The sequence below is a fragment of the Homalodisca vitripennis genome, chromosome 4, assembly GCF_021130785.1.
Source record: "Homalodisca vitripennis isolate AUS2020 chromosome 4, UT_GWSS_2.1, whole genome shotgun sequence".
Classification (NCBI taxonomy): Eukaryota; Metazoa; Arthropoda; class Insecta; order Hemiptera; family Cicadellidae; genus Homalodisca; species Homalodisca vitripennis.
In genome coordinates, this window is record NC_060210.1 from 121320107 (window position 1) to 121346153 (window position 26047).

Here is a 26047-nt window from a genome sequence, read left to right on the forward strand (position 1 = left end):
TATCATGTCATAGAAATGTAGGAAAATATAAACCCCAACTAGAAGGGAGTTTAGTTCACTCTTTAAGGAAATTGTTCATTACAATGTTTATAAACAATGAACTACCTAATGACCACTGTTTTATTAAAAAAAGCCATATTCCTGTTTTTGAGATGAAGATAACTGCTGAGCAAAACAGAATTCTATTATAAAGCAGGTACAGAAAACTACTATAATGATCAATTAATTAAATAAATCATTCATAATAGTCAATTAGTCAAATGTTAATATTTAATACTTGAGTCCTTACAACTAAATTTACTCAAATTAAAAAATTTTCATTATTTAGTTTTTTATCATATTGTAATTCTTGAATGTTTAACGTCCTGCCATGGTTAAGCATATTAAAATTGGTTAAACAGTTGTTATAAAGTAACAAATATTATTACCAGTCTAACAAGTTAAGACCAAACTCAAAATTAAAACTTTTCATACAACAAGCAACCGCAATTTAATAGTAAAAATCAAGACTCACGAGTCAGGGGTAGAATTGGTACGTGTACGCAGCTCGACCTCTGCAAGTCGTGACGCGTACATCTCAAGCCGCGTGTGCATGTCTTGCGCAGTGAGTGTGGAATGTTGGGGCGAGGGAGCAGGACTCTCCAAAGCATCACCCTCCAGTACAGTCTGTACTGGCAGGTAGCCCATCCGCGGGTGCTTCTTGAAGTACCTCTTAGACTTGAACTTGTTACGCAGAGCCCTGGTGAAGTCCCTCACATCTTCTCCTGACGTTGTCTACACACAGAAAAAACACGTAAGTGAAGAAAGCAGATCACGTGAACCCAAAGTTCTTTTACATATAGTATTGTTACATTTCATGACAATCAATAATCAGGATTTAATCAGCTTTTAATGAGATTTAATCGAGGATCATACTTATATCACTTAACAAGTTAGAAATGAAAAGATAGCAACTAATTTAGAATAATACAATTTTTCTTATTTATACTGTATACATTTGAATCAGGTTTCATTTATGAACTCTATGTCAGTTATATATTTTAAGATTATAGAAACTACCTGTCCCGAATTTTGCAAACAAGTAGTTGTATTTCATTAATTTTCTGAAGTATTCTAAGAATTCACTCGTTAATTTCTTTAGTTTGTTATGTGATTGTATAACAGTCACAGTGAAAAGTGTATCACAGGGTAAAAAATAAGCTTTATAAACCACTTAAGATTTTAAATTGATATATTTGTGATACCAGCAAGTATAGTAATGATCTACAAAACCAAGACACTATTAAAAAATCCACAGGAAAAATAATTGAAAGCGGTTCAAAATAGAATGTTACAGTAATACAGAGATGTAATAGATTATAATTAATAAATAATTACCATATCAGAGGAATTTAAAATATAAAGAAATAGGAAAACAAACTTCAGGCTGAAATGGTGAGTTATACACAGAAGGAAAAAGTGGGTTGAATACAGAGAGTAATATTTGGGTATTGAACTGGAATGAAGTATGATAAAAATGTATTGTAAGCAAATGATTCTGATGTGAAGGTAAAATGTTTGGTACAGGGATTAGGTGATGGATAGGAGATCATTGTGAAAAATATAGAAAATCAGTGGCCCAAATACTGATAAGAAAAATAGACTAGAATCTTACCGCCGTGCAATACTCCTGCATTGGATGAGTTAACTTGTGGTTTTTAGCCTTACGACCAGAGAAGAAGCAGTTCTGGCACATGTCAAAGTTGAAACATTTCAAGCACCGGTATCTGGAACAAACAATCCACTGTTAACCCTTTAAGTGTGGTGGGTGTATCAATGTCTGCACTGAGAATCCAGAAAGAGATAATCACATAGATGTTTCTCTGCTGAAAACAATAATAGTATTGTCATTGTTGATGTCTGGAAGATGCTGCTAAGTGCTGTTAGCTGTTGTCACAGCATAACGTGAATCACCAAATCGTTCTGCTGTTGCACTTTCAAGGAACGTCTCACTGACAAAAAAGGGAAAATACATGTAATCAATGCAACGAGTTAGAAGTCACGCTTGAGTTCTTTACTGATTACCAAAGCTCAAGAACTTCTAAAATTCAAACAATTCTAAAAAATGCTTTGCAATTTCCATAAGTGTATGCTAATATTGTGTTTGTTTTATCCGTCCTTATTATATTATGTCAGAGTATTATCTTAAAACCAATAGCTCTAAGTAAATAATGTTAAACTCTATATTTGTACTTCAAATAAAGTTTCATAGGACCTCTTTTCCTACACATCATGGCAACCATTCTGCTGGATTTCCAAAACATCCTGTCTCTAGATAGATTACGGTATGTACTTTTGATATATTAATAATGAAACCTTGTTAACGAAACCTTCCTCCTATTCTTACCACCTTCAGATATTAAATTTCATAGTTTTTCGATCTTGGCATAATTATATTCTATCATATGTTCATAGTTTTATATGATTTTTTTTAACTAGTGCATGAGGTTATTTGGGCCCAAAATACCGACTGATCAAGAGATGAAAACATTTTGTAGGTCATTTATAAACCAGTACTTTTGTCTTTAACATCTCTAATGTTGTAATGTTTTATGACAGAAAATGTTTATGTTACCTGAAGCCAACGATGGGATATTCCTTGCAGATGTTGCACTTGGCCTGGTGCTTTGCAGTCTCGGCAGCTGACAGTCTATGTAGCACAGGTAGCCACACCATGGACTGCGGCTCTTGCTGCAGCCAATTCAAAAAGTGCACAGCCTGCAGATAAACAGCAGTGAATGTAGCAGTTGAAAGAATTCATCAAATAATGAGTTGTAGGCAACTCAATATCAACAAATTTAAAATAAACACTTAACATTTAGTTATTAATTTGGTTTTGCTACCTCATTTTGGTTGCTAACTCGGTTTGAATTTGTATGCATACCTCAATGGTGGTCTTGTCCTTGCCCGCCTTGTCAAAGCAGCTACGCACTGAGGGTTCAATGTTGGACCCACCAAAGGCTGCCACCTCGCCCAGTTGGCGAGGCACCTGTATACAGTCGTGGAGCAGCAGCCCGAGCTTGCGCTGGTCCACCAGGCGGTTAGGGTCTGCTATCAGTCGGAACAAGTCTGAAACACAATCAAATAACTGGTGAATGTTCCATACACGGCTTTGCTTCTAGAATCTCTACCAATGTCATTCATATGTCACCATTACAGTCGACTCTCGATAACTCGAACCTCAATAAGTCGAATTCTTTGATAACTCGAATTTTTTTCCGTTCCCTTGAGATAACCTGCCTAATTCGGAAAAAAAACCATGCATAACTCGAATTAATTTTGTACCCGAATTTTACCTCAATAACTCGAAGTAATAGAAAAATTACCTCTATAACTCGAAGTTCAGTAGATAAGTCGAAGTCTTTAAATACATCACCTCTACAACTCGAAATTTTCAGATCAGCCCTCGCTAACACGAAGCTGTGCTGTGTTTACAGCGAACCTGTGTTAGGTCATAGACCTAGCCGAACAGGTCTGGACATGTCGCTGAATTGTCCGACTGTCTACAAAAGGCCGCAGTTAACACTTTACGTAGCTACTTAGAACAATCAAGTGACGTACCAGACAACGTGTTCTCTGCTGTTGTTGTTATTGAGAACATTATAGACTTAAATTCTGAAAAAAGCCTTAGGCAGAAGAAAATTAAGGATTATTTTCAAATTTGAATTGTATGTACGTATGAATTGTAGGCATACATTGCAGTGTGACAGTAAGTACAAATGCTGTATGTAGTTACAGTACATACATTAGTTTTGTAAAGGATGTAGAGAATAAAAAACATAGTTTATTTGTACCTCTATAACTCGAATTTTATTTTGTTTACCTCTGTAAGTCGAATTTAGTGAAATATTACCTCTATAACTCGAACTATTCTTAAGTAGAACTATACGTAACTCGAAGAAAACAGCCGTTCCCTTGAAATTCGAGTTATCGAGAGTGGACTGTACATTCACTACACAACAGTAAAAACTTGAGATATTCACTACACACAAGATTCGAAATATTCAGGAGAATTATGTTTATCAAGGATCAAATGAAGACTGTATTTTAAATGTTAATCTTTATATAGATCAGATTAAATGATTGATTAAATATTTTATCACAGAGCATAGTACAGAACTGTTACCTGGAAGCTAACTATCTTATTTGATTAGTTGTATATGGGTTGTACAACTTACACCTATATTTCTCTTCAAGGTGACCTTTACACAGCAGCACCAGACCGACCTTGAAAGACAGCACCCGAACCTGACCCGTGCGTTGGCTGTAACATAGACATTGTGCTTATTAGTACACACACCTTTCTGTAATCTGCACATTCAACAAAACAAACCGAAAAATGAACTGATTGATTTAAACATCAGTCCAGGAGCCAAGAGCCAGTGTGCATTGTAAAAGCACAAAACTGAGTTTTTCATGAACCTCATAGTGTAATTTCAGTGTATTTAGTGTTTATTTTTCATTGTATAAAAGATTACACATTTATTTGTTTAAAGAATACATGAATTTGTGTGGAATGTAGAAGTATACAGGTAAGAGCCCACATGGAATAAATGTAACACTACATCCATTTCACTAAGTCAATAAAGGTGAAAATAGTAGAAATAGAACACAATACAAACACACTGATCCACCATTCTTCCAATCAAAACTGAACGAAACAGCTCACAGAATTACATAAATTGAAGTCAGCTCTCTGGAATAGCTCATAACATAGTAGCTTTAAATATATTCAAATATTGCTAATAAACTTTAATTTGAATTGGGTTTTTTAAAACCAAAGTATTTTAAGATATCTAAATAAATGTAACTCATACCAAAATGTAAGCTATATTTTAAAAAGTAAAAAACAATTAGGAGGGTAAAAAAAATGTCCGTGACACACAGAGCCTGAGCGTGCAAAGATAATTGTAATTTGTCACTAGATTTTAAATTGAACAAATTCAATACAAATTTAAATCAAGAGAAACGTCAATAATCACTGGTAGATCAAGTGAATACTAATTCCCAATTTATGAGATAATGATGATGATTTTTCTTATTGCATCAGCAAATGGTGACTCCAGTTGGGCCCCAGGTAGTTTTACTCCAACACCGACAAGTGCAGGGGATTATGACAGCCACATTTCTGCCTTATTAGTTACCTAGTGCACTTCCAAAATCATTTTGGAATTTATCCTAAAGTGTTTAGTATATATAGATTGTAAACATAATAAAAAAAAAAACAAACAATGTATAAACAAATGCAATTGAGACGAGTACTGCTTAGTCTTGAGTCTTAGATGTGAATAGCTCAGTACGTAAAACCGCAGGTGCTGGGAAGGTCCCAACCTTCTGCGTGTGCGTGAACACAAGGTGACTACCTGGCCCCTAGACGCAATCACCAATTGCTATTACTATAGGAGAGAATTTATGCAGACCTGTCGTATACGTTGAGTAACCAGTTGACAGCCAGATCCAGACAGAGAGGCACATTGACAAGGGAAGGGTTCTCCGCGGCGAGCAGCTCATAGAGGCTAGCGAGTACAGTGACCATGTCCGTCACATCCAGCAGCTTGTCGTTCTGGGCCCGTAGACCGTGACTGTCGAATGACTCCACCGCTCGTGACAGGCTCAGCAGATCAACTGGGGGTCAGAGACATATTTTGGAGAATCGGATATAACAAATATTGGGGCCCTGATTCGCTTTCTGAGACTTATGACTGACTTGAAAAACATAATAGAATACAACTTACGGCACATTCTCTTCTGGACTGTGCGCAGTTTCATAGCCGTTCTGTAGGCAGAGAATCTAACTTCGTTGAATTCGGTTAGTGAGTTCATCAGGTCCATCATCTTTGGATGGTCCCAATGAGTCGTTTCCAACTGGTGACTGGAAAAGATGGAAAATTACGATTACCAATTGAACACTTGATGTGGTTAACAAGTTAGTTTTAAAGTACTGATATAATATTTGTAGTACTGAAAACACAATAATAATTAATATTATTTTCTGTATAAAAATATATTAAACCAATTCTCACATTGAGTTTACTTTATTTTGTTTTAATTTAATATTTAGCGCTCAGATTGTCCACAATACAGGTCACCACCATTCCTTAAGGGCTTGGATATATTTTGTAATTTACTTTGTCATCCACCACAGCTGGCCACATCCTTCTTCCCAGATATCCAGAACAGCTGGCCATTCAATGAAATATTTTTATGATGTTTATGATATGGAAATGTAAAACAAATGAGTAAATAAATGATCATAAATTTAGTTTTCAATTCAAGGTTTTATTTATTATAGTTCCAATTGAAACAAGGAAAGTTGTCTGTTATATTTACACATGTTTTGTTTTGAAATATGGAACTATTTATAGTTGCTCCAAAATTTACGCAATAAGAAATGTAAGGTAAGTTATAAACTGCCCAGATCTAAAACTTTCTTTGGTAATTCTAAAATATGCAACAAACAGAAGAAGTCAGCAAGTTCAATCTTGTTTCAATTATTGTTGCTGAGGTAGTAAGACGAGAACAGACAAGACGTATGCTGAATTCACGCAAACAAACTCCTCCACTAATTCTGCAGTTGATTACTTTTAATTTTTTTAAATTTGATTATTAAAGTAATATTTAAAAAGATACTGACAATCAAAGCATAATCTGAATTTTGTTGATATTATTTAATATTGTTAGTATTAAGAAATGCACTGTTACCTAATAGACATTTATTCAACTATTGTAAATGTAGGCATGTTGCCTTACCCTAATGCCTGATACAAGGTGTACTTTCCAACAAACTAAAAATTTGGAATGTCGGTAACTTGAGCTGAAACCGTGCACACAAAATCCAATTTTTATCATTCCTGGTACTCTTTGCTGTCCCAATATTACTTTCCTACAAAGCAGAAGTGTATGGTAAAGTAACAGGGTGGCAGCTCTTACTTGATGTAGTAAGGCACTCTGTTTTGTGTGGTGGCTCTCTCCCAGGGGTGGTCCACTGACGCGGACAGGAAGCTCTGGTTGGGAGGTGCGCCATCCTTGCCGAAATCTCTCAGGTGTTTGTATCTCTCATCCACGCCGACTTGCAGCAGCTTCCACCTACACATCATCAGTGGTCTTTGACTTCACCAGAATCACAATGTTTCGAAATTCCTCATACATTTTCCCATTCAAAGAAAATATGATAAACTTGTTAAGTATTATCAACCCATAGTACTCTTCAAAAACTTTGATAACACTTTTACTTGTAGATACACGTTACATTCAGAAACAACATAATGGCTTGAATAATCTACTATATTATGTACTAATTACAGATTAAAAATCTAAGTATTTACATTAAGCATCACCAACATCAAGAATTGTGATTGACAGCACCCAAACTCTCCTTTTAATTCTAAAGCACCATAATTACAACAGAGTACATTATACTGTCAATAATGCATTTTAAAATAATTAATCAAAGTTTTTCATAAGTTTTCTGTGACTAAGCATTTTACAAATTTGATATTTAAAGCTTATGTTTTTAATTTTTTTTTTCTTAGGATAAGAAGCTGAGAAACCTCTCATTGCACTTAGTCCTAAAAGTATCTTTGCACTTCCTTCCGGAGTGACACAATATTCAGGATGGCAGGACTGGGGGTAAGGATAGAGGCCATTTCTTGCCGAGATCCATGCATAAGGATTATTAATCTGTTTTTACATATGAAATAAAAAATGTAACTACAAATGAAAGATCTTACCGTGAAAACCACCAATTAGTTTACCATTGCAAATGCATGTCTAGTAAACATTCTTTTCAAAGTCCAGAGTTAAACCTTTTCTGATGAACTTTTTTGATAAAGAACAACTTAACTCTATCAACACCATACACGTTTTTGAACCTTTTCCAAAGTCCCAAATCACTATCTACAGCGCCTTTAGAAATGCTAGCAAAACTATACAAGTTTACAGACATGTTTTAAAAGTCTCTAACTGTTGATTACGAATTTATTGACACACTTAAGAGTTTTTTCTGTTGTTTTACAGGGACAGCCAATATAAAAAACCTAATGTCCTAAGAGTAGTGGGTAGGGAATTTCAGCAAAAACTCTGACATCTTATTTTTTACTGAAATTCCCATTGTGTACTATACGTAGGACATAAGGGTTATAAGAGTTAACATTTGTATGATTATTGCCACTGACCTGGTATTGAGATCTTGAAGCTTGTTGATGTTTGCGGGAGATACAAGCACATTGTTTGAGTTGAACATGGCAGCTTGGTCATTCACTTCGTCTAGTGTTCGTTGCAATGGGCCCATTCGCTCGCCGAGTTTCTGTTAGAAAACATCTTAATTTACTACAATATCAATAGAATACTGATTTGATACTGTCAGAGCATTTTTTCCAGTGTTCCAGTAATAATCACAAATGTTTTATGTACTTTAGTTCTAGGATGACATTCTTATGCTACCATCTGAAGATGAGTTGATTTGATTGATAGATTAGATTAGATTAGATCGTACATTTCTGCCCATCCTAATAGTTCAAAGAAGTATAGATAGCAATAAATAAAAGAACAAAATGTTCGGCTATAAAAACCATTTGTTACAAAAACAAGGGGTGAAATCGACTAGGATTTGTTGTTTTTTTTTTTTTTAATTTTATACATTACAACCAACTGAACACAAAAGTGAACAAATTCTGATACTAAACAATATGAATATGAAAGAAATTACTGTATTTGGAGGGTTTTCAACAAAATAATACAACATTTACATTGATTAGAAATGAATTACTGTATCTACAGGGCTTTCAACAAAATCTGATTCTAAACTGCATTGATAAGAAAGTAATTAATTATTGTATCTGTAGGGTTTTGAACAAAATCTGATACAAAACTAAATTGATAAAGAAGTAATTGCTGTATCTATAGGCTTTTAACAAAATTTGACACAAAACTACATGGATAAGAAAGTAATTACTGTATCAGCAGGTTTTAAATTAAATCTGATACACACCTAGATTTGTAAAAAATTAATTATTGTATTTCAAAGATTTTCAACAAAATCTGGCACAAAATTACATTGATAAGAAAATAACTACTGCGTCTGCAGGTTTTTCAACACTTATGATGCAAAACTACATGAATATGGATGTAATTAAAGTACCTGCAGGTCTTCCAACATTTCAGGTACTTGGGACACGTCGGTGGGGTTGGCCCAACTGTTCTTTGTACTCTCTACAGCACCCAATCGCCCTGAGGCCTCGTCCATGTTCTTTTGGAACATTCGCATTTTCTGAGGAATACAAAAATTAATATTAACTACTACTAACAGTAGGTATCAAAAAAATATAACGAAGTATAGAACATTTCTCAATTTCTTAGAGTCTAGATGTGTCTGTTGCACATTTCTAACAGCACAAGTTGTGGATTTGGGAGTCAATCCTATAATAAACATTAATGTGATAGTATAATTAGTATAACAATTTTATGGTTTTAAAGGCCCATTAGGAGCCTAAGAATCAAAGGACGCAGTTTGCTCATGTAAAATCCTGATTTACATCAACAAACAAGTGACGGAATAGAAATGTAAGAAATAGTCAATTGAAATCAATGAGAAGAGATGTAAATTAAGTAACACACGTAGGGAAACTCACAATCAACATTATTTTGTAATATTCATGTAATATTAATATTTTTTAGCTATAAATTAGATAGGCTATAAATTAGATTATATATACCAATTAATTCAAGAGAATTGTAAAAATACATATCAGGCAGTGTTCCAGAACTAACATAGTTAATTATTCATTCAATATTGTTATCAGTTTGATAATAATCATGAGACTGTTCATATTATTGCATTGAGTTTCATGAAAAATGACAAAACTGTTGATAAAATACAATTTTTAAATATTTAAGCCTTTTTTTTATTGATCAATGTTTTAATTGAAAAAAAAGATATTGTGCATTGAACTAACTACATAGAATAGGAATAGTAGAGAAATATGTAGTATACGTGCAAGGTGCAGGGTGATTAAAGCAAAGCACATGTGTTGGTATTTTCAGACAGGACTGAGGACATTTCCAGAATTTGTAAGGTGCAAGCAAGGATAAACCAAACTGGTAAGGAGCTGGTAAGGATGAACTTGGAGGCATCAAACATTCAGTCAGGTATCAAGCCTTGGTAGATTCAACAGGATCCTCAAAGTCTGTAAATAAGGAGCTGAACCTGCAATTTTGTCCTTGTCACATATTCTACTTGTCCTTCCCTCCTCCTCAGTAAACCCAAGATTACATGAGAATAAGTTTGACATTATTTATATCAATATAGATAAAGTTTTGAACTACAATTTGAAAAGTAGATCAACTTTTTCCATTACCTTTACTAGATTTTATATTATATTATGTGTATCTGAAAAATAAATATGACAGTCTATGAGACTTCTTCATAATTCCACCAAAGTCTAATAGCTATGATACAAAATCTTTAGTTCCAGATTCTATCGAAAGAGAAAATCTAAATATTGTGGGCTCTCTTATAAAAAGATTTTCTTTTGTTGGTAATCAACATTTTTTTTACTCATCATCATAGTAAACAGTTTCATCAGTTTCAAAAGTCAATTAATCAGTTTAATCAATTGGGTAAAATTTGTTTATTTTGAAATAAAATTTTAATCTCCTGAATTTTTACATTGTATATGTAATTATTTACAAAAAGTCTATTTATAAAGCAAAGTAGATATTACACAGATAGTTCAAGTATGATGTTCTAAAATAGCAATGTTTAAGAAATCTGTATATTTTGCATAATAGATAAAAATTTATATTCTATTACATTTGGCTTATATAAGAATTTCTGATCACTGGTAGAGTTCCATACGCCCTAATGCCTAAATAAATCCGCCCATGGTCTGGGGGATAGGTCTCTGCACCGAGGCTGGTTGACATCTGTTTGTAGCGTCGGCGGCTGGGCGACACTGCCCTCTGAAACGAGAGATCCAGTCCCACAAACTGGTGGGAGTGGCAGAGGCAGTGGACACACTGGGCAGAATGATGTATAAACCAGCTGTCGACTAAAGGTCAAACAGAATGTGTATGCAGTACTGCCAGACGTAAAAAAAGATGTAACACTGCAAACTTAATCTGAAGCGCACCCCGTCGAAACATTGTTATCACAAACGAGACGGAACGAACGTAAATGGGTGTAAAATATTACACGTTGGTAACAAATATTGTTTGGCAATACAATTGTCAGGTTAAATGAAACAACACAACGATGTGGACAACACGTCACGGTTATCCGCTCCAACACGCTCAAGGTACCCGAGGAGGGCAATGTTTGTTTACACATCGGTAGTTCTCGTTCCAGCTGACGCACGTCACGTGACATGGTGCTGCTGGACGGTCAAGGCATTCACATGGCGACACCTCACCCTTCGTCATTCTCAATTTTCCCCCCAGTGGCAACGACGTGGAACATTGGGCAGGTCACAGATGCGTTACCAATGTGAATGCCGAATTTTGCTCCAGTTAACATTTCTCTTCGTGCAGCTTCTGGAATCTTTATGTAGATTACACTGTTTTACAACGTGTGTGTGTGTGTGCCTGATGTATAAACGATGTAAATAACTCAAATAGTTTCTTTGTCGCTGAATTCTTTTGGATCTGGATCGCCAGATTCCAGACGCTGCACTAAGAGGGAGGTGAGTTGGGGCTAAATCCCACATTCACGTTGAATCAACACTCCCCACCGTAGCTACTTTATGTTTAGACAATAATTCAAGTAACATCTCTGAATGTGCCAGGAAACGGATGTTCGGATTGAAAATTGTTTGAAACGCAACAATTGCCAATCGTTGTGTGTTGCCACAACATTGTTGTTGTTGTTTGTTAGTAATGGGTCTTCGCGGTAGTATTAAAATGTGAATGTCTTTACTATGCACATGGATGCAAATATTTGGACAAAAACTTGTAAGAGCCAAGTCCCACCCCCGAAATATACTTCTTATTTCCTTTAGGTTGGGATTTCAGTTCCTTCCTAATCTATTTACACAAACTGGTCACCCTGTAATGTTTCGCCAATTTATTGCGGATGCAAATTCTAGGTTGGAGTACTTTTTATTAGCATTTTCCACCCCTGTATGTTAGTTTACAGATTAGATGGCATGCATGGGCACAATAATATTAAAGGGGGTCGAATCTCCTTTAGAAAAATAATTAACTAATTGACGTGGGGTATTATGAATGAAGTATAACTCAATAATACCCTTACGGTCGCATTTTGTGATTTGGATCATGAGCTTCCAACAACAACGAAGGTGATAAAATGTTTTTAAAACTATCTAGGATTTCTTGCTTTAACGGCCATTTGTATTCTATAATTTTCAAACTCCAACAAAAACGACGCATTACAAACTTATTCGGTTGAAAATATAAGTAATGTAAACAATGTTCGAAACAAGACACAAGTAAGTATGTATATATTTCCTCGCCTTATTAATCGTTAACATAGTTAAATAAGGTACTTATAATAGGTTCGAGTTTTAAATAAGATTTTAAATAATTTATGAGTTAATCTTGAAGCGTGTAACGTCACAATGGACTAATGTTATATAATTTTCAATCTAATTTTCAGTTATTTCGATAGTAGTTTATTAATGATTTCCTTATGTATCTAGGTAAGTTGTATATACCCACTAACAAAAATATACTCTCGTTGATAATATTCTGAACTGAAATTTGAAAGATACATTTTTATTTTATGCTTTTCTGCTAGTTTAGATACAAACTATCGATGATATGTTTGAATAAAGGACAATTACTAAGTTTATTATAGAAGTGTATAAGATTCGAAATACATTAAATGAAACTCGTGTAAAATTAAATTAAATTTTGATTTTGTAGTAAAATTTAATACATTTGCAATCATAACTGGCTTAAAATCTTATTTATCACTGAAACTAATTATATTACGTAGAAATTCCTTAAATTATTAAAAAGTGACTGATTGAAAGAGACGAATCAGGCAATTAACAGGTAAGCCTTTCGATAGTTTGAGAGAACGCGAGAATTTGAGAAAGGGCCACCGTGGAAACTCAGTGTTTGTAAACATCTGCGCACGTGATTCTTTGTTTATGACCAGATTGTTTACGGTCTAATCTTATCGCAGAAGATGGAAACGATAACAGTGTATACACTCTAGAGGCCATGAGCGTAGCAAGGGTAGAGGCTTACCTGAGATCCAGGTGTGTGGCTGTGTCACCCCTCATGGCTGTGTGTGGGTACTGTGAAGGTGCGGCCGCGACACACCAGGCCTACCGCCTACCCGCCACACCACTGTCGTATCGCCTTCGCCTACTGCCGCTCGGCCCGGTCCCCGACTGCCGGATGAATCATCACACAGGCCCGCCTACCTCTCTCGCTCCTCTGTTTCTGTTTCTCGTCATGCCGGCACACAGAACAGCTGATCGTTTTTTTGCTGCTCCGTCCCGAATTAATCACTGGGCACTGCTAACCTTTGGCGCCTTCGACTCCGATCCACTCGGAAAGGGAAAGAGCGGGAAAGACCCGAGGGGAGGAGGGAGGCGGGCTCAGTTAGTGAATGAGGTGTTTAGGGTCTCTCGATTTGAATAGGGTGAAGAGGGAGGGGACTGTTTTTGTTCATACCTTTTATTGCTTCACGGGCTGGAACAGCTGGCAAGCGCAATTCAGTGCCTACCAATTTTCTGACATGATCTTCGCCATTAGATTGTAGACGTTAGCACATTTCAACATTATTATGTATAGCGTATTTTCCCATATTAAAATATATGGGTTCTAGCACGTTAACACATACCCATGCATGGATATGGTTAGTCTTAATCGCCTAAGGCGAGATACGTGTATGCAAAGCTTTTCCGGAACTGAGGCAATGCAAGCTATTCGACTTAGCACAGTAGGTTATGTTTACCGTTTTCGGAGACAATTATAGTAGTATCATTCTCCAAGCCGTTACGCAACTATCGGGGTTTGGATCAATAAAATTAATTCCAATAATACAGTGAATGGCAAATGTTGTAGTAACACTACACTATCAATGTGTGTAGTACTACTATACCGCTACCATAAGCCAAATTATATAATAATTGGGAAATCGATTCTTTTAACTACAAAACTAGTAGATTTTCACTGGAACATGACAAATTGCGAAGTAATCGTATGAAGGCGAGCACACAACCTGCCTCGTTGGCTGGGCAAAGATAAAACTGAAGACAGCAAATCAACGACAACAGTAAATACAGCCACTTATTGTACGCTCGTGTTGAGAAGAATGAATAAATGTAATGATCTTATCAACAACAAAGGGCATTTTGTAATGTCAATGCTAGTATGGGTATTAGTTCCCGGTAAAGTCTTTATTCATGATTTATGCTTTCAATTTTATGCGTAGTAAACCATTTGTGAGTAACAAACAAAACACAATAGCATTAATTGCGTCGATGGATTAGATACAGTAGTTACTTGCACACAGACGGATAAACTTCAATTAATTCAGCACACACTAGAAACGAAGTTGTGGCGATACGTTAGTATTCTAAAAGTCCCTCCACTTGAACACCGGCGGAACCGCCAAAAGATACGTGAGGACAATTTCTGACCTTCTACATTGAGTCATCAGTAGACTGGCCAAAGCGGCTTGTGCTATGATCGACACTGGAAAGGAAATGCATCTTAAAGTATTGATTAAAAGACGTGGAACAGCATTTCCGTAAACACGTGTGATTCCAGGGAAGAGCACACATGAACATTTAACCTAAGAATTCATTATCCTACTAAATAAAGGCTTAGTTTATTGCTAGTGCTGGAATGTTCCATCCTGGATTTCTTGGTGATAGGGATATTGAACAAGATTCTAACCACTCTCCTTTCTATCAAATATAGGACGGTTATCTATGAGTATCAACGTAAAGGGAAGATGATTTCCCAACAGCCCTACACATGGCAATAAACAGACTACTTGAAAATTGTGAAACATTTAGTAAAACGGATCAATATATCCTAAGAGAACTAAGTTACTTAATGAGCCATTTTGTGTTTCATCTTGAAGCGAATGTGTTTAACTAATCGCCTAACCCTAAAGCACCGTTAACACAAACGCGTTAATTTTTGCAGCGTTATTGGCGACAAAACCAATGTTTCCGTTGTTGGCACGCATATATTTTAGTCACGCCAGCCACTTCACTTAGGTATCTCAGTTGCTTTCAATACGTCAACGTGATGCTAGTTTTGGACAAGGCTCTAATTACTAAGTTACGTGGGTATAACTTCGTAGATTTTGGATCAGACCTTCTCTCAAAGCTAGCGAAACAACGCCTTGTTGGCGAATTTGAAAGAACAGTGTATTGAGTTGTACTAACAGAGTTCATATACTTTTTGAAGGACAAGATGCAATTTTGAATATTTTCTAGTAGCGATAGGACAAACTTAAAAATTAAATACCAATGATGGAGAATCTGGATCTGTCCCCAACAAAATGTTTTTAAAATTTCACCAACTTTTGTTGATAATACTATCAAACTGGGAAAACACGTTGCCGACACAAGTATAGACAACAATTAATGTCCAAGGTTTGTAAAAGTTGCCAACTTAAGCTGGCAACATTAGCGCGAATTCCTATGAAGAAGAGAGATAAAATTTCCGTTTTAGATGTCTTATTATAGTTTCTCGACGACTACCAACAAAACGTAAATCTAAGTTGGCAATCGCGAGGGACATAAATAATAAAGAAGGACATAAACCACTTGTGTCAAGCACAAGCAGCCGACAGATCGCCGAGCAAATTTTCCTGTCCGCGGCGAGCGACGCGCCGCCTGGCAGCCAGAGTCCGGTCCACGGATGATGGATTGCCGCCGCCGCGGATGATGAATGCTACGACCCGGCATTATTCATACGTCCACCAGTCTAATGGCTTTTAATGAACTTGCAAATTCAAACTGCCATTCTTGTGCAAATAATGGCTGCCATTGTTAAAAATTATCTATCTCAATATAAAGTTGAAAATATTTAAAGAAATTTTGCAACTGGATCGATGACAAATGAGTGTTTTTTAAAATATCCATAACAATGAATGTTTTTGAATTAAAGAGTATTTTTTAAGGAGAAGCCGATCCCCTTTTAAGCTTTATTCTGCCCGTCCTCATGGGCCACTGGCCTGTGCGAAGATCTTATCAACAGAATAAGGGGCAGAGTCGATACAGTACAAGGTCGATGGTACTGATAAAAAGTGCAACGGTCACAGACAGGATTCGAACCTGCGCTATTTCTAACTCAGACCAACGTCTCGGCCATCGGCACTCCCAATAATACATTTAAGTATTTCCTGCATTTGTAAATACACGCAAGAACTCTGCATACAAAATTGTATACACTACTTTGTGCTCTTTCAAAAACGTACATAAATTTTAATATTTCGTATTCTTAAGCAGTCTGAAGAGTTTTAGTCATATACGGCAGCATTAGTACCTACCAAGTTATGAGACTGATACACGTAGTAAACACATACACAATTTTCTACTATATTAGTTCAAAACATGTTAACTTTATTTACTTTTGGCAATATGTTTTAACATTTAGTCTTCTAACATTTTAAAATTTTATAGCCTTCAATGAATGAATGACCAATCAACCAATCCATATATATTTCTAGGCGGCTTGCAATTCTGCACTTAACTGGTTTTTTTCTAGTACAAGTGTCATTTGCGGACAAAAGACGAATAAAAGGTTTTTTTACCACGGATTGATACCAAATGAGACTCGCCGCGGGTTGTACAGAGAGGTCACAGCGGGCGCGCCGCCCCCTGTCTTATCAGCTGATAACGCTGGAGAATGAACAGACGCGCACTGGAGCGATAAGATTGTTGTCCTTGTCCAAACCTCCAAGGTGAACAAACAGATGATATAAATATTTGACTGCATTTCATAACCCTTACTATGTCTACAAGACTTTCTGCGCCGCATCTTTTTTGTAGTAGTAGTAAACTGATATTGGCAAACTTACACGATGTGTATTGCAGAATGGAATGACCGTTTCATGTATGAGCTAGCAATCTCTTATCAACAGATAAAGAACATTTTTTTAATACGTTTCTATACGAATACTGGATCTGGTTGTCTGGAAACTCGATTCATAAAATTTTACTCTGGTAACTAAATTAAAAATAATAATTATAAGCTTCCATCTGCCCAAAATGAATGAATTGTCTTCGAAACCATGATGACGTCAACAGAGCATTCAGTTAATTGATCAACAGACATTAGAAAACTGAAAGGTACGCAAAAAGGGAAGGCATTAGGAGAAACCGTTCCATTTATTTAAGATTTTTCAGCAAGTATGATAATGGATCTTTGTGAAACGATTCAAGATAACACTCCATAAACTTTGCAACATTACGCGTTTTCTATAGTTAAAAATGGTTTGCAATGATCAATTACTAATTACAGTACTTGATTAATTTTGTGAATGGTTTTTGGTAGTTATTGGCGTAAAAACTGGTTTTGGTTTGTGGAAAGCTGTTGAAAGGACATTCTGTAGCTGGCGTGAAAATTATTTTACCAATTAAATCGCCACGTTTGCTGTTTTATATGCCATCCACGCGTACTTTAGTAGTATTTCGAAAATTCCACAACACTCTTATGAAAGTTTCTCTAAATGGACGGAAAAGCGTTATTGGCCGATAGTTTGTCAAGTTGCAGTGTTATTTGCCGAAACAAATACTGAAACCTGGATGGTATTTTTCGAATATATAACAAATTTGTGTCGATTGCATATGGTGTTACAGAATAAAACAGTATTGTATAAAACTTACAATTACGTTTCGATACCAAACGAAGTACGATCCACTAGTCTTGAGCCTGCAGTAGACGACCACTTCACGCCCGCCAGTGTGGCCGGACCATTGATTGCCCATTGTCTCTGTTTGTGTATGTGTGAGTCGTGATCGTCATTTAGATAGGAAGCCAGTGAATCAGTTCATCAAGTTGATGATAATACGACAATTTAACTATCGGTTGTTACTTTCGTGAATGTAACAAGTGCAACAATATTAAAAGACAACACGACAGCTGACTAGTAGTATTATCAGCCTAATCTGAGCGGACGATTTAAAAAACCTGGATTTAGCAGAAAGGAGTTGATCACAAAATACACACAGTTCTAAAGCCTCTCCTCAGAGTAAAAAAGGTGACAAATAAACCGATGCAACTGATTGTCGAAAGATCCAACAAAAGTAATGGTCCACCTTTATACCTGTATGAAACAGACCGATCCAACAAAATAAATGTATCACATTTGTTTATAACTTATGAACGCATATGGTCCACTACACTGTTTATTTAGTAATTAGGTTATTCTGCGTTTTTCTCTTTGCAATCGTGGACATCCATGAAACCCTCATGAGAAAACATAAGAGAATGTATTACTTTGCTACCCTTTGACTTTTCGACCCCAAATTCAATTAAAAAAGTCTTCACTTGACTAAGAGGAACCTATTTTAAGAGTGATCAAACAGACAAATCAGAATGACAACAACATGATTTTAAGGATATATCCTTAATAATTAAGTTATGGACCACACATTGCTGTTACCAATTGTAAACTACACCACGGATCGGATTCATTCTTCTCAGAGAATATTAAAGTTAACCGAATAGTTTTAAGGCTAAAACGAAAAATGTCTTCTCAATAAGCATTGTTTGATGTAGGAAGCAATTACTCCATCATGTCACATAATAGTAAGCAATACGTGACATTATTATTCTGCATTCTTTGTTTGAAGGTTGTTTTTGACGATGGAAGGATTGTTAAGAAATCAGGATTTTTTCCGGACATTTGCGATCGTTTAGTGAAACAAGAAATCAGTAACACTACGTTTCGACATGTATATTTTATTATCCATGTTATGTTTTTTTTAGTTTGGTCGCCAAAAGATAATTGATGAATAGACACTAATGTTTTAGTCTTCCGTTTCTTTCTTAACTTCCAGTACAACATCTGTATCTTCACTATAGTTTCCAAAGTTTAACCAGTCAGTGTCTGAGGAAATAACGGCTAAAAGGAACATGAAAAAACATGTATTTTCAAATTTAAGTCTCTTTAATAGTGTAATAAAGTACCTTACATAAGAATAGAATATTCTTCAGATCTATCATTCTATATTTTGTAACTTATTCATACATCTACAATACATACTATAATGTTTTAAGGATCCAAACAGATTTGCACACTGTAATAAAACACAAAAAAGTTATCAAAATAATAAAAACGGATTTTAGATTTATTGGACACTCTTCGTAGTGTTTGGTGTTATCGCGAATTTTCCTTACTTAACACCTTTTGGAGAGGGAGGCGGGAGAATTGTCTCATTTGAGACAATCGCACTAATTGTATAATTGGCCTTGTGAGAGACATTAACTGCTTTAGTGGGCAGCAAATGGACGCTCCGGCAGCGAAATATTGTAGCACAGTGCCGTAACCATCGGTGGGCACTAGGGGGGCATTTATTGGTAAAGAGCCTATCGAGAGATCTCAAAATACTGAAAAGTCCCGAATTTAAGTGCTCACATTTCCCCACCCCAAAGTACGCGTGACTTGGATCACTAACGGCTAAATTAGGAGCTACTAAATCATAAATTTAGTAACCTCAAGTACCCGAGCTTGGACCTCACAATTAATAATTGAACGAGAAGAGCACGACTATGTTTGTGTTCATGTTGCTAACACAATTTCGACCATATTGTTGTGTTTCATGCTATTGTTTAACAAGTTTGACTAAGCTAACGGCGCGCCAACGTAACTTATGTAGCATAAATTTCTAATTTGCAGTCCGGTGTACCAGAAATTAATTGTAAAATTAATCATCAAATTTTGCATACATGTTGCTATAACTACAAATATCGCGTGTATATGAATACATGAAGAATTGGTTCCGATTCAAGATTAACAACTTTAAGTAACATATTCTTTCTTTTTTTACAAATTAATTATATTTGTATTTGACGAAGAATATAGATTTCAATCCTCGTTCGGTGTGTTATGCATTTTGTGACATATAACGATGGAAAGTTTCCGAAATCCTATTATCCTTTCAAACTTTCTATCATTAACAAACTTTAAACAATATATATTAATATGATAGTAAAAGACAGACCCCAACATCTGTCTAGCCGTAATATTAGGCGTCTAAAATAATAAATTGTAACGGAGAACCCCCAATTATACCCCAATGTCAAAAGGTCTGAAAATTATAGATGATGGTAAAAGGGCATATGCAATCTGTCGACCTAGGGACCCTACTTTAAGAGCTCACAATGATACGATTTTGTTAAGTCCACACTCTGTCCCTTGATCTTAACAGCTCTTCAATACCAAGAGCTACCACATAATATACATGGAAATGCATCGAACTATAAAAGTGTTGCAGCCTCAGAGGATCGAACGTCTACAATACAAGATCATGCATGATATCGTTAAACCAATATACAAATAGAATCTCATCACTATTCTCCTGGTGTAATAAATATTCTACGCAAACGACACTGAAAATAAAATGAACCCTGAAAATACAGATGTCAAAGAATGGAATGAAGCACCCCTACAATAATACCCAATGAATAAATCATACATTCCAAACTTTTGCCACCCCTCACTTCTTCCTTGCCGTTACTGCATCACAGTCACTATCCTAGTCATAGCAATTACATATTAGTTCTGTCTGAAAACACTTCTTTATGGGGCTTGAAATTTAAGTAATATTGGACGTTAAAGGAATACTATAGAAGACATCACATTGTAAACCTGAGTTGCGGCAAAAACTGTTGTTTAATAAGGCTAATAAATAACGGAACTGTGAATTTTTTAAAGTTTAATCGTCCGCCATAGTGAAACAAAATGACGTACCGAGGTGGCTAACGAACTTAGCCAAGATACTTACAAGATAATTTTTTGTACCAAGTTTCAACTTATATAGGCTTTTTTGGTACAGTGAACTTTTCCACGCCGCGTTATATTTCATATATATGTAAAAAGTTTTTAACGAGGGGTGATTTTGGGTTGTTGAGACCGTTTTCGGTAATGTAGTCCACATAGTAATCCTTCTTCACTGCTATATTAGGGGGATTACAATAGGATACAAATGTTTTTGAATGCGATAGAAATGATTTTGAAAGTACAAAACTTGGCACACAACCAAATTTGAAGTCGGTGCAAATTGGAGGTTACAAAGAAAATCCGGATCCTGCCACAACAAAGGGCCCACATTTAGATTGTTTAGGCGCTGAAGAATCAAGGGGGAGAAATCCACACCGTTGAGGGGAAGGGGGGAGGCCCTCGTGCGTGGGCAGAACAATCAGGTTGTCGCCCTACACACGCCTAGCCTGCAGTATTTACTACAGGTCAAGGACGTAACCAGCGGGGGATCCAAGGGGTTCGGACCCCCCCCCCCCGAATTTTGCTACAGGTCACCGCCGAAGGACTGGGCGGAGGGCGATCAACAGGTAAGGGGCATTGTTGGATTATAGTTACCGGAAGTGCTTATAGCTATTGACTTCAATAACCTACTGATAAATGTATATTATACTTGGTACGGTTGTGAGACTAAACCACTGTGACGTTACTTCTGACTGCAAGATAAAACAGAAAGATCACAAACCCAATGTGACTTTCCTGATTTGGCACAAGAGGTAGAGAGGGGAGGGCGAGCCGTGAAATAGATTTCGGAGGATATAAGACAAAATGATCTGACTGGCAATCCTGCAGTGTTGCCAACTGCGTAATCATCACAGATGGCATTAGATCCTGTCCAAGCAAAATCGTAGTAAAATGTCTGTCGAAATTGAAAGTGATGCGCCACAGAACAAAATCAATATTACATGGACAATGTTTAAGGCGTTAATGGCAAATAAGGGTAATATTTAGACGGTAGTTTAATTTAATGTACAAATTATAAAATACATATTGAGCCATTAATTATGTATTAGTCATAAAAAAGTTACAAAAACAGTGTTAATTTATACCCTGTCTCATAATTTTAAGCGCAGCGTAAATAACACTATTTCCCTAAGACATAGACGCTAAAACTGTAAAAACCCTTTTTTTGTAAAAAGCATTGAATGTTATAACAAAAAAATCCAACATGTTTACAAAAGTAATTTTTAAAATTCATCATTCCAAGTTCTAAGATAATGGTTGTAAAATGTTATGTATGTAACGCCAATGTAACGCCACATTCATTCATACACAATTTCAAAAAGTTTGAAATGAAAAAAAAAAACACTTCCTAAGTGAATGATAATTACTACAGGGTCAGGTTTATATTGGTGACAAAATAATACTCTAAAACAGCTCATAAAAAATCAATTTACAAAATGTATTAAACACGGAGTACAATTCCAATTATCATGAAACGCCTGCACATTGAAAGCTGCAACTACTACGTACTGGCATGTTGTTATTATCGCTTATAAGTTGAAGGCATTCAGCGTAACAACTATTACATTTCTAACGCAGTATCCTTAAAATATGAGTGAGATTTCTTAATTTAAATTGGTCTAAAACTTCATACGATGTGGTCTATACATTTTGATTTTCAAATAATCTTTCTACATTCCCAGCCATTTTAAAGATTCGTATCCGGATAATATCTTTCATTGTAATAAAAGGAGTGACATGGTTGAAACAGGCATAAATCGGGTTATTTTTTTAATTTTCGGAAAAAAAATGTTTTTGTCGGTAGTGATAAAAACGGTTATTAAATGATCATACCATACGATTAAAGCTAAATATAAATGTTTTAATTTTAAGGCTAGTTAAATCTTTAATATAAACCAAAAATGTGAACGAGAAAATCAAACTAATTTCAGTGTTTAAATTCGTACTTTCATTCATAAAAATATTTTCTTGGTCCTCTGTGGAGAAACTGAAGAAAAATTATATTCAGTAATTATAAAGAAGTTTTGAAAAATATAATGCTTTTAGGCTTAGTCCGAAATTATAGTAGACTGCGGATCAGCTAAAGCAGGAAAATGATAAACATCGCGATTAGTTTTGTTAGTGAAGTATTATTTTCAACATAGCTTAGGAGTAAAACTGCGGCTCTCTGAACAAGAGATCACGTGTTCGAGTCCCAGAAAAAAAATAAAAATGAGAAAATAAGTTTCGACAGTGTTCTATTAAAAAAAATTAGAATAATCGATTGCAATCTTATTGACGTATACAGATATGTCCGTGAAAAAAGGAACATCACTAACACAGAGAAGTTGCTTAGCAGAACAATATACAGCACTGTGTCCACCTGGGGGTCGAGTGACATTTGTCACATCGTGACATTGACACTAGTTGGATGTGGAACAACACTCCCTCCCTCCCCCCACCAATCTACTCCAACACAAACACCCCATATATCGTACTGTGTACTGCTGCTTTGCCGATTGACTGCCACGGTACAAAATTAATAAATACTGTCTATTGCGCAGATAACATAAGAATAAATACAAAAGGTTTCAAAGATTTGATTCCACTTTTATCCCACTTTCATCCGTGCTGGAGTGATATGTGATTATATTTATCGCACTTGCATTCTCTGTAGTGACAACGTCTGGACTAGACTCCAAGCAGCTTTTGGGTATGTTTGAACCATTTTCTTTCCCTTCCTTCCTTCATTCTGTTCTCTATTTTTGTATGTACTAAAACCTCCCCACCTGACGAAGTGGATAGATTCCAATCCTCGAAACGTTGTGTTGTATCTTTTGTAACCATAACGATGGCAAATGTCTGAAATCCTGTTATCGTGTCAAACCTTCCATCGTCAATAACAAAATTTACACAAAGAATAAATGCAAATTGTGAACAAAACAATCAGGTAGGCCCTAGTCAAGAGGTTGGGGTAGAAAATATAGCTGTCAAGACGTTGACGAGTTGACCTCTTGTCTGATATATGTCGTTTTAAGAAATTGCCTTAACTAATCATGTTTAAGTTTAGCAATGATCTGTTAAGGTTAAATTTTATCGAATTGTTGGCAACGGAACTGCAATTCCGTTATCACACGGTACTGTGACATACGATTTCGGATTATAATTAAATTTAATAAAAAAATCTAATAAATATATTTTTTAAATCTGAATCAAAAAATTTTGTATTACTAGTATTTTGAGTTGACTTTATTCAAAACAATTTAAATGAATAATGGTTACAATATAATTTTTGTCATTAAGTGGACATCCTCACAATGGATGGATATTGCGGGGGCCAGTCTAGTACTGCCCTGGGCCCCGTAAAATCTTGATACAGCCATGAGTTCATGTAGTAGTTTAATAGTCAACTTTACAAAGTCATGAGTAATACACAACTCCCAAATACCACGTTTCAGGATGAAATTTAATCGATTTTAATTTTAATTACATTGTGAAAAACCACAGCTACTACATTCAATCCGTGAGACCGTGCTTCTTTCTGAGCAGAACGCAGCGTAAATGTTACTATGTATTCATTTCTGTGCTGATACGGTTCGGCGCTGTACTACGTAAAAATGAGTGGGCAAGTAATTTAGCAGTATTTTTATTTACAAACAATGAATTTCAATAATTAAACGGAGATGGTGATACACATGTTTACAAAACTTTTTAACAGATGCCCATATAAAATAAGGAAGACGTTAAAGAATGTTAGAATAGTATCCGAAGACGTATAATATTTAATTTATATACTGGTACATATTTAATGCATTTTATATAATTTTTGCTGTAGTAACTAATCATGATTTAGTATTACACTTATTACACAGGCTAAAACGATGTACATATACCACATTATCCGAAAACAATCAGTTTTATATCATTACTTGTATTACCGCATTGGCTACATGCTGTACAAAAATAAAGTAATCATATACATAGCTTATTGTAATCAGTACCCGAATAGAAATATCTTTGACGAGCATTAAAATATTGTAATAAATTCAATATTTTCCAGAGTAAGAAAGAAAGAGTAACAACCTCACAATGTAATTTCTGGCAAAAAAAAAAAAAAAAAAAAAAAAAAAAAAAAAAAAAACACGAAAGAGGCAATATATCCTATGATATTTAACCTGAATTTATCAAACAATAGTGCATTCCTAAAATCGCCGAATAACTCGTACAGTAAACCATGCCTGGTATGCGGTGTGATGGGGCTACGTTGGTGGGGGGGTGGAGGGGGGGGGGAAAGCAACGACGTCAATCAATGTCCTGTCTATATTTGATACGATATCAACTGTCAATTCACCTGTTAAGTTTACTGTGTAGATTTTACTGATTGGGATCAAAATACTTTCACTGCCTTATGTTTTGGGGTTTAAACATTTGGGGATAGTTGTGGAAAAGTTAAGCAATTATAGTTAAAGTTTGGTGTGTGGCAAATCCCATAATAAATCAATTAAATTTATAAATCAGTTATAAAATTGGGCCCAGGCAACTACCTTGAGGGATACCACAAAATCTAAGTAGCCACTGGGAAGTATTATTGCCAAGCTTGGTGACCTGTTTTCTATCGCATATATATGATCTGATCCATATTATTGCCTCCTAGCCACAACAATGTTGATATATAATTTTCGCTAGCAGCATATTATGATTGATTGATTCGAACGTTTGGGAATAATCAAGCATTATCAAAATAATACACTTGCCATCTTTAGTTTCAATTATATCACTGAATATACATAATAATTTTGAAAATTCTTAAAATGTAACAATTGCTCTGTATGAAAACAGCGTCCATTTAAGATATAACACGTCCTACCTTTGCGTTTCGAATTTGTGAGTTAATCCGAGTTAAGATTTTTCAAAATTATATGATTGGGATTCGACCAAAAGTTTCTTATTTCTGCCTTGCGTGGCATCGTTTGATAGGTATGTTTCATAGGTATGTTCATATGTAAAGTAATAAATTAAACTAAATAACAGCTACCCTAATTTGGGGAGGGGAAAATAGAAAACATCCTACTCTGTAACATTTTGAAACGT

General features: G+C 35.5%; 1 protein-coding gene across 7 annotated transcripts in view; it reads right to left on the reverse strand.

Annotated features, from left to right (window-relative positions):
* LOC124360069 (dystrophin, isoforms A/C/F/G/H-like) overlaps nucleotides 1-26047 on the reverse strand; it is a 1186422-nt gene that overhangs the window by 11989 nt on the left and 1148386 nt on the right. For all 7 annotated transcript variants that reach the window (XM_046813341.1, XM_046813339.1, XM_046813338.1 and 4 more), the window contains 10 exons: nucleotides 9179-9307; nucleotides 8214-8344; nucleotides 6970-7125; nucleotides 5775-5911; nucleotides 5460-5664; nucleotides 4218-4303; nucleotides 2924-3108; nucleotides 2615-2757; nucleotides 1655-1766; nucleotides 515-774 (listed from right to left, as the gene is read on the reverse strand). In XM_046813341.1, the coding sequence (XP_046669297.1) occupies nucleotides 515-774; nucleotides 1655-1766; nucleotides 2615-2757; nucleotides 2924-3108; nucleotides 4218-4303; nucleotides 5460-5664; nucleotides 5775-5911; nucleotides 6970-7125; nucleotides 8214-8344; nucleotides 9179-9307 (1544 nt within the window). The remainder of the gene's footprint in view (nucleotides 1-514; nucleotides 775-1654; nucleotides 1767-2614; nucleotides 2758-2923; nucleotides 3109-4217; nucleotides 4304-5459; nucleotides 5665-5774; nucleotides 5912-6969; nucleotides 7126-8213; nucleotides 8345-9178; nucleotides 9308-26047) is intronic.